This window comes from Aythya ferina (genome assembly GCF_964211825.1).
Source record: "Aythya ferina genome assembly, chromosome: 3".
Lineage (NCBI taxonomy): Eukaryota > Metazoa > Chordata > Aves > Anseriformes > Anatidae > Aythya > Aythya ferina.
Window position 1 is genome coordinate 105,010,228 of NC_140298.1, and position 18,833 is coordinate 105,029,060.

Consider the following 18,833-nt stretch of genomic DNA (forward strand, 5'->3'; position numbering starts at 1 on the left):
GTGGTGTATATGGGATATATTCCTTATGGTGTTTTCAACTGAAATGCTTCATGCTGAGGATTTTGCAGCTCACAAGAAATGTTGAGCAAGGTGGTGGAGTCAGAGTGGGCTTGGACAGCCCCCTGGTGGCCTGGGGCTGGGGACGGGGCTGGCAGAGCTGGTAAAGGTGTAAGAAATAGGGATAATTCCTCTCTTCCTTTTCCTTTTCTCCAAAATTTCCCTCAAAACTCTGCAGCAGTCCAAGCTACTTACAGGATTTATCTCTCACCAGCTGTGATGATGAAAGGAAGTATTTCAGTTCCTATCTGGCCACTGTAAAAAGGACATACTGGGAGATGACAGAGGGAGGAGAAAAGGGTTAAGGTTATCTCCCAGCTTTTTTAAGTGTCTGATTATTTAACCTAGAGAGGGAACAATTCTGTCATTGTGCAGGTTACTGAAGAATAATCAGATGTTTCATATTTTCCTGTATCATAATACAAGAAAGATAGGACACCAAAGGAAAAATAAAAAATAAATGCCTACATAAAATTAAAATAAGGAAGATTTATTTGTGCATTTGTACATTTTTGCTTCTCAATTGCAATTGTCAGTAAAATGCTAATTTTGATCATGTGCTTGGAACATTGAATTATTTTGCAATTTAATTTCTTAGTGGTTGCGCAGTGAAGTCTGAGAGCATCAGTAAGCCCTGGGAAAGGATCCATGAAGACAGCAGAAGCATTTCCAGAGCTGTCTTTGAGAGGCTGCTCTCCTAGGGCATCCTCAGAGATGGTCCTGGCACTCCTACGGCTGCTTCAGGCTGCAGAGCCTGAAGTCCTTGTTCTAGGATCAGCAGTCTGTGGAAGCTGATGAGGACAGGATTCATTGCAGAGAACAGCTGACAGTAATTTGCAAAGCAGATCTAGGTAGTCACCCCTATTCCGTAAATGGGCACAGAACAGAGAAATTATTTGCCTGGTGGCAGGGTGATGTGGTGGCAGTGGGATGTGTGGATGTGGTCGGATGTATGGGTGCATAAGTGAAACTGCCCCTAGAGGACCCAACAGTGAGGTTCTCTCTGCCTGGAAACAGAATACCCAAATCTCATCCACTTGACAATTACAGTAATTCTTCTACTACCATTACTACCATTGTGAATCCATTATTACTTTTAAAATGTGAATTACCCATACAAAATATAGAAGTGTAACAATTCAGTTCCACGTATAATCTATGCAGCTTACTCATACCCATTTAAAGCCACCATTTGGTGTCAATGAAGCACACTGCTGAATATTCCTATCAGAAATGATTAATTGAATGAACAGACTTAATTCTGATCAGTATTTGATTTCAGAGATGGTAAAAACTTTTCAGGTATTGTTCAGATGTACTTTTTTTTTTTTTTTTTTCCTTTACCACTATACCAGTTTTTCTTCAAAACACCACTACAATTTAGCAGATTTCCCTCCTTATCCCACGATAGCTCCCACTTGTCACTTTTAGCAAGAGTCCAGTGAAGGTGGGTATGGAGCCAGCTGAGGGAGCATAAATGCATGAGAAGCTTGCAGGCAACCTCTGTGTAAACAGTTTTTGTTTTCTTGTTTTCATTTCCAGGCAACAGATTCTCAGCGAGACATCCATAGCACACAGACTATCTGGACAGCTGTCTGACCCCTTCTATCCAGATTGTAACCGTCTGTATCTTCTCTGGGTATAAAAGAACAGTATTTTCAGATTGGCAATAAAAGATATTTTCATTTGGAAGATGCTTCCTTTTAAGATTCTATAAAACAATCATTAAACATCACAAGTTTAATTCCTTCTTAAAAAGAAGTCTGATTCCTGAGCTTAAATCTGCAGTAGATTTTTAATAGTGTATAGAGTTTTTCAGATTGGAAAACAAACAAACAACAACAACAAAAAAGTAGTCACTAAATGTACAGTAATCCATCATTTTCTTTTGTGCTACTCACTGGCCAAGGGCTGTCAGCGCTTATGACACTTTCCAAACAACTCAAATCCACTGATCTGTGCATTGGGACTGCCGACATGTGCCAGATTTGGTAATTAAAACACTATATTTGTATTTATCTCTTTAGTCAGTTCTTTAAGAAAAAATCTGCAGTTAAGACTTGTTTAAGCTCAGGAGAGGCAATGCTAATGTTTTCACAGTATGTTCTTTTACTTTGAACCTCCAGCCACAGGAAGAATTCATCCCACAGGCCTAGAGGCTGATCTCTGCATTTCCCTCATGAATACTTACCCAGGATGGAATCATTTTATATGATTCACAGGTGTTTAATATGAATCACAGGTGTTTGTTTTACCTTCAGCTGGATAAGGACAGAAATCATCAGCTCAGAAAGCCTCTCCCCATCTTGCTTACCTTGCTCATGTTGCTGGGCAGTTGAGGTCAAATCTGGCTCCAAGGGGAGTTTTGCCACAAGACTTTGTCTCTTACACAAAGCAAAATAAAGCATTAACAATTTATGGAGAGCAGCATTACAAAGGAAATCACAGTTCTTTGTTTCAGACTACGGATTCTGTGCAACCTGCTTTAGTGTGAAGGGTAGAGGCAGCACATGAACATCATCCCCTTTTCTGAGATGTCAGGGAAGAGGAAGTTCTGCTTCCATGAATAACCACTGGGAAGTTTGCTCTGATCCCTGCACACCCAGAAAATAGTAGTGCCTGGTGTTACTCAGAGTACTTTCATACAGTCAGGAAAATATTTTCTGAATGCTCCTGATTCTTGCCAGGGAAAACAGGAATTCATTTTTTCATTCATTCACATTCATTCTACATGCAATTTATTTTCTGGACCCTTCCAAACAACAACACAGACAGAATACAACCTAGCAGATGAGAACTTCAGAAGATCATTTCATCCCAGCTTGCAAAAAGAGTGATCTTATCAGTAACACCGTTAGAGATATTTATTGTGTTCCCATTTTCAAAATTGCATTCATGCCTTCCACAGTTCCAGACAAAAGGCTAGAATTTTACTTTTCCTCTATTAGCAATACTTAGTAGGATGCTTTTCATAAAGGTACCATTCAAGAACTCCTTTGTGAGTGCTTGTAAGGAAAACAAAGGAGTAGTTAGGTGCCTACAAGCAGCTACTGCTGCAAATAATGAAGGGAAATTATCCCTTTGCTGATGTTTTCTTCTGAGTCCCAGCTGTCTCACAGTTATTTTGGTCATGCTAAGTCTCAGTCAGATATCTTGATCTTAAGAAAAGTCTGCATCTAGCTTCAACTTTTACTGTTAATGACTGGTATAATAAATATGGGGCCTATTGACCTCGTTTTATTCTGAGTTGGCAGGTATTTGCTTCTTAGCTTGCGCTGAAAGGTTTGGGGCCATCTCTAATTCACAATCCCCTTTAAAACTTTATTATCCCAATAAATTCTGAGATGTTTTTTTACTGGACTTTGAACTTTTCTCCTGATGCATAACTTTTATTTTCACGCTTGGAAATGAACTCTTTTAATGCTGAGGTCACAGTTTGTGCACACAAATGTTATCCTAGATTTAGGAGCCAGCAAGCCTCTCAAGAATGTGTGCCTTCTAATTAAAATCCATATAAAAAAAGATTTTCCCTTTACCAGCTTGCTGAAACTTTATATCTGATCTGATACCTTTCTACTTAGTAAGACAAATATGTTGTTTCATTTTTTCCATGACATTCACTTTGGCAGCATGATAGAGAATCAACTAGTGCTGTAACCTGCCTGTGACATTTTTGTGGTCATTGAGAATAAATAAATAAATAAATCCTTAGAAAACAACAGCCACACAACCAAAATGTCTTGTCTGGCTGGAAAAGAACATTGCATTATCTAAAATCAGTTCTGTATGGGATTTGCATGAGAATCTGTAAAAGACTGAAAGCAAAGCTGTTCCAGGAATTCTAACAGCTTCTTGCAGATTTTTAGATTCCTGCAGTTTTCATTTGAAGTGCTAATGCCAAGTCTTCCTTTTGAAGAAGGATGCCATAAAATATGAGAGGCCTAAAAAAGTCAATAAAAGGTTAACAATGTCCTGAGCTTTCATCTTTTGGATTTGCTGTTACAACTTTGAGGATTTAATTATTGTCTCCTACAGCCTCATCCCTTACTCGAGGGGTGGCTACAAACACCACCTCATTCATGGGGTGTGCTGTGGGAAGCTGCCGCACATCCCCATGTGCTGGGAGACACAGCCACAGGCCCACAGGCCCTCAGACTTCATCAGAAGGCCCTCAGGCCATCATCAGAGGAACTTAAAGGTTGGATGTGGTGCTTAGGGACATGGTTTAGTGGGTGACATTGGTAGTAGGGGGATGGTTGGATCAGATGATCTTGGAGGTCTTCTCCAACCTTGGTGGTTCTATGAACTAGGTGTGACTTACATGATACACATGGGTATTACAGTCCTTTAGGAAACATCTGTCAGAGAAGCCTTTTGGAGAGTTATATAAACCATACACAACCGTGTTGACTTTATTCAATGAACTTCTCACAAAATACTGTTGGGAACCCAAACCAGCAGGTTACTGCTCTGGATAAACACTTGAGTGGTTCCATTGTGTCCAGGCCCAACACTGAGGTGATGGAACAGAATCACCTAGGTTGGAAGAGACCTCCAAGATCATCTAGTCCAACCTCTGACCTAACACTAATAAGTCCTCCGCTAAACCATATCTCTAAGCTCTAAATCTAAATGTCTTTTAAAGACCTCCAGGGATGGTGACTCAAAGCTCACCATGAGCTCCAGCTACCCAGGACCAGCCAGGGCCTAGCAAGCAGGCCGCCCTCAGCACTGAAGATGACACGAGCTGAAGTAACTTTTGAAATCATTGTGATTTAATTATGCCTATACATGAAACTCTTTGCACACACAAAAGATTATTCAATATAAGGAATTCGCTGTCTTTTAAGTACTTTCCTGAAGATACTAATAATTTAAAGTAATCCTTTCTCTTCTTTGCAAATTGCATTATTTAAAAACTGCAGTTCACATCTGAAAATCCCAGGGAGTAATTTCCCATCCCAAATAAGGCCTGAACTGGCAGCTTATGGAGTTTGTTCCAATTACAGAGTCAGCAAAATCAGGACATTTTATAATTATAGATTTTGGCTGTTGTTCTTGCTGATTAATGCATTTAGATCCTCAGATGTTCTTACTGAAGGAAAGGCAAAAATGTTATTAGAGCTTTCTAATTTATTGCAGGCAGAGTTTTCAAATAATGAGGGAAATGCTTAGACATAAATATGCTGAAAATAGACACATTGGGGACTCAACAAAAATATTTTATCTTAATAACCTGACAGAAAAAATCAAGCATTATTATACAAACCCAGAGTAAGATTTTATCACGTTTACTTTTTAGGCAAGCTTGTAACTTGCATTTAGCTTCAGCATTGCTCAACAACTTTTCCTACAGACCAACTCTAATCTTTCCAGCAAGTTAGATGACTTTTCGAGCCCATGCAGTACATTGCTTTCCAGTACAGCAAGTGGATAATGCTGCAAGTATTCAAATAACAAAGATATCTTCCAAAGTCCATTTGTTCCACTCTAGGCACATTTACTAAAACAATCCAAAGTATTTAAGAAAATTATTCAAGCAGAACTGTCATCCTAGAGCTTCTCCCATTTGAGTGATAATCATGCAGCTTGAGGTTAAAAAATAATTCTGCTGCTCAAAAACCTGCACAAAGGGGGAACAACAGAATCATTAGAGGTTTGTTCCAAACAAAACTCCCTAATGTTCTAATTAAATGATGCACATTCTGCTTTTTAAAACAGCCTTAACATTTGCAAAATGCTTACCTTGTAAAAGTTGCTTTCTACATAGTTCAAAATGCCGCATCATCAGCTAACAAAATCCCACCCTAACTCATGGTATTCAGGGTGCCTCATTTGGTGCTGGAAATTGTTACAGATTTCATGGCAAACGTTTTCCCAAGTTATTGAACAAGTCTAGGTGAATCAATACTTACAGAGCCCTCTCCCTCCCCCCAAGAAAAAAAAAAAAACAGAGCAGCAGTGCAAAAATCAAATAGCTACTTTGCCATTTGGGGAGAAGACAAACACTGAAGGAACAGGACGATCTGGTTGTGCAAAATGATTTCTTAATTTTAACCCCCACCCTCAGCTTCTGGAGGAGCATATTCCTCTGTCTTACTCTCCCTGATCAATGTACGTAAGGTCCTTTCAGTTTGCTTTTATTATTGCAATAACTCAGTCTGTTGTTTGTGCTTAAAAGACATACAGAAAAAAGGGATCCACCACTGAATCCCTGCCTCCCAGAGCTGGAAGCTGATTGAACGTACACAAAATGCCAAGGTTACTTTCTAACACAAAATTTGTGTTAGAAAGTATTTCGTAGTCTGCATAATACAATATTTTGCAGAACTAGTGAACCTTGTAGAAGACAGATTAACTCTCAATCTGTATTAGGTTTATTTAAGCTCTTCAGCGTCAACTGCCCTACTTTATATGCATTTATTCAGTAGAACAAGGTAGACATTTAATTTCACAGCATGTCTAAAATTGGTGCAGAGATGCTGGTTAGCGCTTTCAGGGCTTTATCTGATGGATAGTTGATACGGTGCGATCACATAATCCATGAGTTTTTTTATTTTTTAGATATCACACACAGGAAACTTTGAAACACACTTTAAACCTAAAAAGAAATAAGCATATGCATGGCATTTGTACAGTTACAAGTTAATTCACTCAGAAGACTATTGGGTTGATCTTGGCTGGTCACCCTGTGCCCAACAAGCTGCACCCTCACTCCCCCTCCAAAGCAGGGCAGGGAGAAAGAAAAAACAAAAACAAAACAAAACCAAAAAAATTAACAAAACTTGTGGGTTAAGATAAGGACAGAGAAATCACTCACCAGTTACCATCATAAGCGAAACAGACCCAGCTTGGAAAATACTGATTTATTACAATTAATAGGCCAGAACACTGAGAACTAAAAGCAAACTAATCCCACCTTCCCTTCAGCCCTTTTCTTTCCAGGCTCAAGTTCAATCTCAATAATTCTACTTCCATCCCAAGTGGTGCAGGCAAATGGGGGCTGCGGTCAGTCCCTGACACTTATCACTGCTGCTCCTTCACGGTCCCTCTCTGCCCCTGCTCCACGTGGGGTTTCTCCCACAGGATGCCATCCTTCCTGAACTGAGCCTGCGTGGGCTGCCCACAGGCAGCAGCTCTTCAAGCACTGCTCCCACACAGCTCCATACTATGGGGTCCATCCCCCAGGAGCAAACTGCTCCAGCACAGGTCCCCCACAGGCAGCAGCTCATCCCAGATCCCATTCCTGCATGGGCTCCATGGACTCCTTTCCATGGACTGCAGCTCTGGCCAGGAGTTGCTTCTATGTGTACTCTTCCCAAGCTGCAGTTTCCTTCAGAGCACACCCACCTGCTCCAGCACAGGGTCCTCTGCAGGCTGCAGTGCGGAGAATGGCCCCAACATGGGCCTCCACAGGCTATGGGAGGAAAGCCTGCTTCACCATGACCCTCCCCACCAGCTGCAGGGTAATCTGCCCTGGCACTTGGAGCACCTCCTCCCCCTCCTTCTCTACTGACCTTGATTTCTGGTGGGTTGTTTCAAGCTTTTCCTCACTCCTCTCTCACAGCTGCTGTGCAACACTTTTTATCCTTGCTTGAATGTTATCACAGAGCCACCACCAGTATCACACACACATTTACTTTAGCCAGCAGCAGGTCCCTTTTGGAACACTGTCCCCTAAACCTAATACAAAGACCCGGCCCTGACACTCTGAAGTCTCATTTTACACATACTGAAGGTAGATAAATACAGAAGTTGGATGCATTCTAAACTCTCAAGTATTTCTTTAAGTTCAGAAGTATTTGACAATACTTGCAAGCTGAAGCTACAATGAGAGTATGGTACCAGGCTAGGGCTACACTATAGGGTCTAGAATTTCTATGTAGTGACCAGTTTAAATATTTACTATTAATTGTGTTACAGGAGTGTAGTGATCTTCAGAAGTATCATAACAAGAGCAGCCAGCACTACATTTAACAATTACGTTTTTTTTTTTCACAGCAGTTTAAAAATGTTATAATTCACCAGGTGAACAAACATTAATAACAAACCACCACATTTAGACTGGCCACTTTATGTTTTATAAGCTTATTTTATTTCTTTGCTGTACAAAGGCAGAAATGCAAACCACCTCAATAAATCTACATCAGTAACTACCTAGACATTATACAGATATACAAAAAGCCCATTTATTTTTCAGTGTTGATACCATAGTTAATGCAGAGCTGGATGCAACAATGCAAACAGCATCTACACAGTGTAAGGTGTAACTCTCGTAGTATTTACATCTTGTTCCTTATAGCGAAGGCTTCTGATGCATCAAGCTCTTTCTTCATCTGTATTTGACGATCCTGCTTAGCAGTAGTGCAGCCTCAGAACTGAAAAGTGCATTTCTTTATTACATACATTCTCAGAAGGATTGTGGATTGTTCCAGAAACAGTTTCCAACAGTTTCATTTTAGGAGTCATTCATTAAGTATGTTTTCCATCAATTAAAGTCATTTCATAAGCTAAAAATACTTTCCCAAAAGCTCTGTAGATCACATGCAATTACGAAAACAAAGCTCCTAAAAGCAAATCTAGGAACTATCGTCTTCTGACTTGGAAAGATAAAACAGTCCCGTGAAACCATTCAATCCACTGCTGTTTTAAATTAAAAACACTCCAGAGCATTTCAGGTCGGTAAGTTCGCAGTTCCAAGCAGCTTTGGAAAAACTCTATAACAGATATTTACATTCTGTATTTGATTTTGAGTTGTAATTCATCTATCTCAGTGTATATACATATATATATTACTTTATTTTTTGGAGATCTCACTCTGAAAGGGAAGTGAAAGAGGAATCTAGTTACTGTAGGAAATATAATTGAGTCATTTCACAATGACTAGTGTTAAATGAAAGTCCAAGATTAAAAAGTCAACTCTTCCTCTCTACTATGAAGTAGAATTGCTAAAAATAAACTCTTACGTCTTCTGAGCTACCACAGTTCCCGCCACATTTATTTTTAAACCGCAATGTCCTGCAGCACCAGAGCTCTTGACAGACTGAATTCCAGCCGGTCTTGTTCTAGGAGATTAAAATACTACATCCCATCTCCTGGCTGTCCTGCTTTAAACAGGGCAATAATGAGTAAGAGCCGTTAACATTTTGTTTGAAGCTCATCTGAGCTCCCACAACAATTGCTATTTCAGCAGAGCTGCTGGCCTGGACATTGAAACAGCTGAGAACTCGCACACAGTCCCATCAACAGAGCACAGAATGGTCTGCTCTGACAGGAAACCAGTAACGAGCAAAGGAAGGAAGAGGGTCAGAGAACCAGAGCAGCTTGCTATGTGTGCACATGCCTAACCCTTTGGCCTTCTGCTGCTGTGAGGTAATGCGCCACCATAAGCTGAGCTTTCAGGCACTTCCTGTCCTCCCACGCATCTTAGCCCACTTAAACTATGCCCAGTTAACACTCTCATACCATTCTGGTAAAGTTGAGAACAGGTTTTCTTTAAAGAAATAAAAATCAGATGAGGATAAAAATGTAAGTGGGAGACGCTACCTTCACCAGGAGGAACCGATGTCTCTGTTTCAGATTTGACTGCATTCATATTTTCAAAAGTTTTGTCACCTGGCTTATCTTGTTCCACCTCACACAGATACACATCAATGGGTCCTTTTGTGCTCTTTACATGTACTTCTATGCAGTCCTAGAAAACAATGACTTACATATTAACCAGAAGACCAATCTTATACATCAGTTATCTATTTTTACACATATTTTAAAGCCAACAGGTTAAGAGGAGAACAGATACAGAAGTGACATAACTACTTAAAATTGTGTTAGTAGTTCCACGTAAGTTAGAGTACTTAATAAATTTTTAGGCCAATTATTAAGTACCATTAAGCTAACTAGGTTTCATTTTTGACATGCAATGCACCTCATGAGTCTTTGTTTAGTCTTTTCAATGATCTCTTGATATATTAGCCAAGATTTACCATATGCTTAATATGAATAACAAATAAGAACTTTACCACCAATGCCACAGATCAGCAAACAAATCAGAGCACATAGCAACTTTAGTAGTATGGCAACACAAATAAACCGTACTACCGCTTTCCTTTAGCAGACATCACATTGCAAGGCACAGAGTAAGCCAAATCTATGGGAAACAGCTAGAAGAGTGTTTTCTCTAAAGTACAGCCTTTCAAATCTTGACTTCTTTTGCTTCAAGGAACCTCTAGGATCTTCACAGGATTAGACCCAGCTACTTTTACCAGTGACACCACTGGAGATACATATAATGGATCTAAGTCTTCTGTATTGATTCCTTTTCCTAAGATATCCTCTCCCTTCCTGTGCGCCCAAGTAAGGCAAATTTGAAGAAAACATAACTAAGAACATTATAAAATTGCATATGCAAAAAAAAAAAACAACAATTAAATCTCCATTATTCATCTCAAGCTTACGTCCAGTATTTCTTCTTTCACAGCACTACTTTAAGCAGTGGGTTCACAGTATATGGGAGAAGATGCAGTGTAACTGGGTGCAGAGGGCAAAACTATGGCTCTTCTGTGTGACCTGAATGGGGTGTGCATGTTGTACCATGAGGCAAGGACAGGCTACATTCCCCGCCTCCATCAAAAATCCATCTTGACATGGTCTACTAGAACGCAAGAACAGTTTTGATCATACCGTACATCTCATACTTCAATATTATAGTGACAGCAGCTGTTGACTCATAAGACAACATTTACTTGATGTTAGGATGATTATTAAATTAGGCATAATATTTTGTTTAGTTAGATTTCCAGCTTTTATAGACTTTACTGAAAATATTAACAGCTGTTTGTTAGTTTCATTATCACAGTAATTATCGGACACCAATATTACATCCGTTCCATCATTTACTACAGCTGTTCCATCATCTCTAGCAAAACTAACATTTAGATATGTTTATACTATAATTTAGGTAAGCAAAACAAAATTCCTAAGACTAACTTTCTTAGACTACATATACCTACATATTATTATATGTATATCTACATTATATAGATATCTATTATATGTATACCTACAGAATTATTTAGTGGAGCACAAGAACAACAAACTACCTGTACTTGCTATATATGACCAAGAAATTGGAAGTCAGTTGCTAATAACTGTTGCAAAACCAAACCAAAACAAAAAAAAACAGAACAAACAAAAATTTAAGAACTTTTCTTCCCTTAAGAGGGGAAGGTATAAAACTTACTTCCTTAGGAATTGGTATTTCCAGTTTGGTTTCTTCTGGAGCTTTGATTGCAATCACAATCTGTTTCTGAAACGCCTGAATGCTACGGATGTCTTGATATGTCACATAAGCTAGTGTATACATTGGTCAAGGATTCTGTATAGCAATTTGCTAATGGGCAGAAGCAAAGAGAACATTAAGACATGCTGAAGCAAAATATCAATTTTGAGAAAAACAGTAAATATTTCAGCTGAGGTTATTTCAATATTAGCTTTGTAAAATCAATTATTAGCTGACAATTGGAAAAACTTTTTTGCTGTTAGGAAGGGGAAAAAATTAAAAGTCAACACACTCAGTATTTAAAAACACACATTTGACAAACAGTCTTCACAGATGCTATCATAAATCTATGTAGCAGATGGAATACTGCTTTTGAGAAACCTTTTCTTTCCTTTTGTATTAATAATACATGGAAATCATATCCTGGAAAACAAGAAAATTACTTTCTTAACCAAACAGGTAAGGTATAATGATTTTTTTTCCCTAGATATCATACATAAAATGAACACATTTCTCTTCATTTCAGCACCAATCTTTAGCACTGCTTTTGGCTGAATGCTAAGTTTTATTTTATTGTACCCACAGCCAAAATACAATATTTCTATCATATTAGAACAAGTAAAAAGGAACCCCCTTTCTATTACCAAATCACACCTGAAAGATAAGACTGCATTGGAGCCTCTCCCCAGAGACAGAACACTATTAGGACATGATCAACGTACCATGGTATCTTCATGGCAAAAGGCCACTGGGACTCTGTATTGGGTCCTCTTTCTTATCTCAGTAAGCAACTCAATCTCACTGGTTGGTCAAGACCTGTCCCTGAGACAACTTTACTCTATAGTGGAGAGAACAAGGTAATGGTCAGGGTACTAAGACTACTGCCCCACTTCCATTTTTCTTTTCCTCATTACCACCCCCACCAGTTCCTTATTTCAATAATATCCTGTTCCTTACTCTCACTGCCACTGGGATACTCTGCTTTTCTTTCCATGGCAGAGAAAGAAAGGAATGAAGGACTTACAGTCCAACTCCAGTTCCTCCCACTCTACATTCTCTCAATCTTCTGCAGTGGCAATGTCACACGAGTAGCCCTCCCCTGAGAATGGGCTAGACCATGTATAACACTACATAGCACAAGTCTACTATATACTAATACAAAATAAACAATGAGTTCCTTGTTGTTTCATTATCAAGTATTACGGCATACCTGTGGTATCAGCCTACACCTAATGCTAGAATGCCTGAGCATTGGCAACCAAAACCATGAGTTAAAGTAATGCATGAGTTAAAAGGATATTTTGCATTTTCTTTGTCATCTGTTAGATCAAATAACTGATGAGCACAATCCTTGATTAATTCATCCAGAGCTTCTTCCATGGCTGACAAGTCAGAGAGTTCATCTTTAAGGTTTTGCTGCTCTGCTGCCTTTCCAACAACTTGGTCAAGATTAGAACCTCTAGAAGAATATGAAAGTTGTCTAGTATGTTTATAAAAGTAAAAGCCTGTTTACTGAATATAAAAAACATGCTAATATAGAAAGCAACCAGAAATTCTGGTATTCTTTACTCAGCTGAAACATGCTTCAATGTGCTTTTTTTTTTTTTTAAAACATTTGATACTTTTTAATATAGCATGTAATTCAGACAACTTAAGGATGAAGAAAAACTTAAGATCTTTCTATCTATTAAAAATAATTCAATATGTTTAAAAATACTCTCAAAGTTATAAATACTAATCAACATTGCTGGGTTTCATTGCTTAGAAATTAAGGGTTTCAAAGCCCACTTACACCCACTGGATATGATTCTTAGATCTCTTCTGAATTAAGTGAATTCCATCCAATACATTGGTGATGTCATATACTCTTCGTTTTCGTACTCCAAGAGTTGTTGCTACTTCATTTAAATCAAGGACACCATCTGGAGCTCTTTTGACAAGATCCATGAATTTTCGGGTCAAGTAAACCAAGGATGCATCAAATCGAGGCCTTCTAACCTTCAGAGTTCCTGTAATATTTTGATACAATATTCAGGGTAAGTTACTATGACAATATGAAGTGTTTCTTAAAAAACACTAGTCATGAAGTTGCAATGAATGTAAAAGTATAAAACACTGCAATTTCAACACCTGTGGTTAACTATCAGCAGTGTCAGGGCACAACCAGAGAACCACAGCTGTGTCATCTGCTCAGTGACACCAGTAAAGTGGTTGTTCTTTTGGCCCAGAACAAACCAGAACATCCCCCAGATAACTCTCAGGCATGGCTCAGGGACTATTTCAGGCCAGTCAGTTCCAGAGTCTGAGAGCTTAATGTATGAACAAAATGCAGCTTGTACTAGCTGTCCTCAGGGCCTAAGAATTGGTGATGTAATTCTTCAATTTAATAAATACAACAAAGATCTACAGTTACCAGGACACCACAGGTTTAAGATAGACACCTGTACTATATAGATCTAGTACCAGCATAGTCTCATAAACAGCAGAAGAGTTACAGATGGACAGCTTTATTAATTTCAGATTGTTATTTATGTGTGCCTGACTACTCATGTACTTTAAAGCATAAAAAAGTAGTAGCACATTTAAAAGTTCTGCTGGCCAATATGACTGTCAAATCCTGCTGTTATTTGTGCCTTGTCCTGCAAAGCAAGCCAGGTAATTCCTACGTAATCAAACTCTTACACTGAATAAAACTCCAGTCTAATGTTTCAAGAGAATGTGGGTACATACGGAAGGAAACTTCCTTAGCAAATGCTACTTCAAACTTCATATTTTTCCCCAGATGAAGAATGTACACTTCTCTTCATAACTTACAGCCCTCATTCTACGGCTACAGGATTGTCTGCTCTTTAACCTGAGGTGACAAGTTCAACAACTCACTACCTAGTTTTGAATAGCACTACCACTGGAGTTGGACTTGACAATCCTTATGGGTCCCTTCCAACTTAGGATATTCTACAATTTTACCATGAGATATGGAAGACTATTCAATTGGCGAGAAAAAGAAAGGAAAATAACCAACTCAATTTCACTCAAGTTTGTATTTACATTTGTTAACACCAGCTGAAAAATGTTTGCCAGCATAATGTCCCAGTTGTCTCTAAGTCACTTTTTCTGTAAGTTCATTTTCTTGATAGCAGCAGGGATTTATACTTGCAACAAACGGAAAGAGAAGAGGGAAAACCATGAAAAATGTATTGGTTTATGTTTGCTAGTTCATTTAGCATGCAGCATTCCTCTTGTTCTGCCTATATTAGACACACAATGATTTCTCATTTGTTTACAGCATGCATCACTGTAAAAAAAAAAAAAAAAAAGCATTAAATACTTCAAGGATAACCTTTACACATGGAATGCAGCAACTTACTTCTTACTAACTGCACGTCATCGTCCAGATTCAAGTTGAGCATTGGTGGCTGGAGAAAAAAGTTAAAATGTAACTGACATAAAATACCATGGAAATGCAGGAAGCTTTTCAGGGAAAAACCCCAACCCAACTCTGGATGCTACAGCAACGGGAGTGCCAGCAACTCAACAGATATTACAGTGAAGGAATCTCCTTGGACAGAAGAGAAACATGCTCATTAACACCCATTTCAGCTCAACCACAGACCTCACTTTCTCATAAAGCTGGAAACACCACCAAACCCTCTAATTCTCAGGCAATAGTCACAACACAGCCATTTGTATAAACTCTATAAATTCCGAGTTTGGGGCATTCCACATAACAGCTCACATACAGAAGATATGCTGCTATTACACAGCATTACAATTACTTTGTAGTAAACTTTCAAGCTAGCAGCAGTCTGCTCTGCTCACATAGCTGACATGGCAAGTGCAAGTATTCACATTATTCTATCTCCCCACTGCAATTTGACAGAATATTTGCTCTAAATTCTCACTCATTCAAATTGGAAGAACCGCAGAAGCTATCTGGTCCAACTTCACACTCAAAACAAGAACAGCTATTAGATAGACCAGCTTAGGTCTTATCCAACCACGTGTCCAAAATTTCCAATGAAGGTGGCTGTACCTCTCTGGCCATCTTATTATACTGCTTGCCTATCCTTGTGGTGAAGAAGTTTACATCAATTTGCAACCTCTCCTGCATGTTCTGCACAGATTTATGGCTCTTTTTTTTCAGCCTGTCATCACACACCACTGTGAAGTGTCTGGCTCCAGTTTCTTGATAACTTCCTTGCAAGTGCTAGTGGGCAGCTACAGCTTAAAAAGCTCCCTCAGCTTCTCCTCACAAATGTATTCCCATACCCACTGACCACTTTTGACCCATCTCTGCTGGTTGCAGCATTCCAGGAGCAGTTTAAAACTTACCAAATAAAGGAGAATTACTTTATTTGATTTATTGGCTGTACTCTTGCTAATAACCCTCATATGCCATGAGCCAACAACGTGCCCTGGCATCAAGTTTATCCCACCCTCCCTAAGGACCCTCAGATCCTTTTGGGGAGGGAGGGGGGTACTTCCCCAGCATCTCAGCTCCCAGTCTGTATGACGGCAAGCTATCCAGATGCAGAATTTCAAATTTGAATTTTCAGTCACCTTGTCTGTCAGGTTCCTGATGATCCATTCCTCCTGCCTATACCTTCATGCTCATAATACCCTCCCCTCCCCATTTGCTGTTATACACTCCCATGATGTTTATCTTATGTCCTCTTCCAGCTCACTGGTATTTAACAGGACAGGAACCTGTACAAAACCAGTCCTGGAGGCTGTCCAGACAGGTCCCAGTTCCCTGAGGAGCTCTGCCTGTAATCCACTTTCAGGTAAAACATAAGCCGTTGACCACTCCTCTTTGAGCCTAAGGATCCAGTCAGTTTTGCACTCAACTACTACCTGTAAAATTCCAATTTAAATAGAAAGATGCTGCTGGAGACTGTTTCAAACATCCTGCTAACATTAATGCAGGTGACATCTGTGCCTTTGGATCTACAATCCAGTCAGTTCATCACTGAAGTGAATCTGTTTGCAAGAACAGCCCATCAGCTATCCCCAACCACCTCCACTTTTTTCCACGACCTCTCAAAGATCGGACAGCAATCTCACAATGCCAGCTCTCTCAGACCCCTTCTGGATGTATCCCCATTAGGTCCTATGGTCTCAGGTTGAGATTTCTCAAGAAATTCCCAACTTGTTACTTTTGCATCACTGGTTGCTCCTCTCCTCCTTGAGCCCTACCTCTCAGGCACAAGCCTAAGAAACAGCAGCTCTGAAGATACAAGTGAGCAAGCAGATCACTTCATCCCCATCTATGTCTGCTTTCACTAAGCCACTTCTCCCTTTTAGCAGGGAGTTCTCGTTTTTCTTCCCTCCTTCAGCATCAACCAAAGATGTTAAAATAAAAGTTCTTATCACCCGTGACACACCGTGGGATGTCCTTGCAGACCTCCACCCCTCCAGCTCCCCCACCTCTCATTTGGATTTTGTGGCCAACACAACTTAACTCCAACCACCACCAGTTCCTCTAATAAGCAAAAATTTCAAACCGTCGGGAGTAAAATGGGTATCAACATCTTCACAGCTTTAAGCTAATACTACCAAACAACACTTAGCTCAAGGTTAATAAAAATGAACGTTTTAAAAACACGTTTCAGAGAATTAAGAGATTTATTTTTAATTAGGAACACGTTTCTCAGCATTAAGAGATTTGTTTTTAATTAGCAACACCCCAGCAGCGCTGAAAGCGGTAGAGGAAGGTGCATACGCAATTAACCGAACCCCACAGGCGCTCAGCGAGGAACAAACCACGTATTTACGGTCCGATTGCTGATCCCCAAAACACCTACAGCCCCCTCAGGTGTGCTGGCAGGTCGCAGGTGGCCCCGCTGCGAAGCCGCCCCAAGCCCGGCTGGGCTCCCCCCGGCTCTGCTGCCCGCCGCCCTCCTGCCGGAGCCGGAGCCCTCCCCGCTGTCCCCTCAGGCTCTCCGGCGGGGGAAGCCATGCGCTGCGTCCCCGTCCCGCCCTCGGGCAGCGCCTCCCTGTCCCGCCCGCCGTGTACCTCACTCACACCCAGCGTGTCCGGCCGCAGCGGCCTCAAGCGCTCCCACTGGGCAGGGGCGGCCATTTTGTGACCCCCGCCCTCCATTACCCAGCGGCCCCTGCCGGCGCCATGCCCCGCCCCGCCCGGCTGGGCAGAGGGGTGGAGCCGTGCCCTGAGGGGCGGCCATGGCGGGGGGCGCTGAGGGGTTTAATTGACGGTGGTGTATGGGTCAGGGGCCAGGTTCGGCTCATCTAGGGGTAGAGAGGAGCCTACGAATGTTGTTTGCTCGAAACAAGGCTGTTTACATCCCAGCCAGACGTCACAAATCCTTAGTCCACTCCTCCTGCCCATTCTCCCACCCTTCTGATAACATTTATCAAGCTTCCTTGTTTGTCAGCATCAGTAGTGATTACAAACATTCTGATTTAGTAGCTAACTTCCGCTTGTCAGACAAAGGCATTTCGACAAAAACATTTCGACATAACTCCTCGTTAAATTATTGATCTGATTGTAGCCGATGCCATTTAACTGCCCTCTACCATACACTACAACAAATAGTCACGAAACTCCTTTCATAAAAGCTTTCTGAACCGTTGTGCTTCCTTGACTACCCAGTAGGTGACACTTCAAGGCACTCCCCCTTCACTGTGCTCAGGGAAGGTGCTGTGTAAATGATAAATGTAAATTTAATTGAACGTTGTGTAAAATCACTAGTCTGGTATGAGGAAGTCAAAGCCATGAAGGTCTAAATTCATCTGCTAATGTGCCAGCCTGGGCAGGTCAAGAAAAACTCTCTTATCTTGAAAAGATACTGAATGCCTTTTCATTTACTAGTGGTTTCATATCTCTTCAGGTTAGACATTCCTCTGGAGAAGCTTGTGTCACCACTGATAAAGCTGTTGCCTTGACTTCTGTGGTAATAATTGTCTTTGTAAATGTGTGTAGAACCAAGGTGGGTTGTTCTCATGCTCCAATCAATTTATAAGAAAAAAGTGGTGAAAAATGTATACACTGGCAAGTATAGCTCCTCAAACGCGGAATAGGATGTCTATTTAACAGAAGATATAAGTTGTGCAGTTAAAGATGTGCAAACACTTCTTGTAAGTATTGCAAGGAGAGCTTAGACCGGTACAAAGGCAAAAGGTTTTCCTGTCATGGAAGCAACAACACATCACTGAAATGTAAAAACACTCATTTTTACATGAGCAACATAATGCTTCCTAACTCCTTGATGGTGACAGGTGTAGTCTAATGAGGAATAAACATTTTTTCCTCCTTTGTTGTATTGTTAACTGGACACATACCTTACCATTGTAATCCCACTGTTATGAGGCGATTTTCAGATGGAACGGAAAAATGGTTTGGAGCAGATGTCTTGTGCCATTTCAGTTTAGGGTGATGCAAGGAATATACCATGCAGTATAAAAACCATTGACTAGGATTTTGATAATTGTTGGGTGTTCAGATATTAGCAGGGAGGCTAACTGCTCAGAATTTGAG

At 40.3% G+C, this 18,833-nt stretch overlaps 1 protein-coding gene across 3 annotated transcripts; it reads right to left on the reverse strand.

Annotated features, from left to right (window-relative positions):
* Window positions 1–8,129: 8,129 nt before the first annotated feature.
* E2F6 (E2F transcription factor 6) lies at window positions 8,130–17,466 on the reverse strand. 3 transcript variants are annotated; one of them, XM_084514740.1, is made up of 7 exons: window positions 17,361–17,466; window positions 14,703–14,751; window positions 13,128–13,344; window positions 12,635–12,794; window positions 11,297–11,410; window positions 9,604–9,751; window positions 8,130–8,875 (listed from the first exon to the last, which is right to left on the reverse strand). In XM_084514740.1, exons 1-7 carry the CDS (start codon window positions 17,436–17,438, stop codon window positions 8,871–8,873), a joined length of 771 nt encoding a protein of 256 aa, XP_084370866.1. In that variant the 5' UTR covers window positions 17,439–17,466; the 3' UTR covers window positions 8,130–8,870. The 3 variants fall into 3 exon arrangements, with proteins under 3 accessions (XP_084370866.1, XP_084370865.1, XP_084370867.1); XM_084514739.1 differs by having other exon boundaries at window positions 17,352–17,462; XM_084514741.1 differs by lacking the exon at window positions 17,361–17,466 and adding an exon at window positions 17,140–17,159.
* Window positions 17,467–18,833: the final 1,367 nt, after the last annotated feature.

Coding starts and splice junctions, on each gene's coding strand:
- E2F6 (XM_084514739.1), bottom strand. CDS start 17,438: ATGGAGGGCGGGGGTCACAAAATGGCCGCCCCTGCCCAGTGGGAGCGC. Junction 12,795..13,127: donor AAGAATCATATCCAGTGGGT/GTAAGTGGGCTT, acceptor ATATTCTTCTAG/AGGTTCTAATCTTGACCAAG. Junction 11,411..12,634: donor ATGACAAAGAAAATGCAAAA/TATCCTTTTAAC, acceptor CCAATGTATACA/CTAGCTTATGTGACATATCA.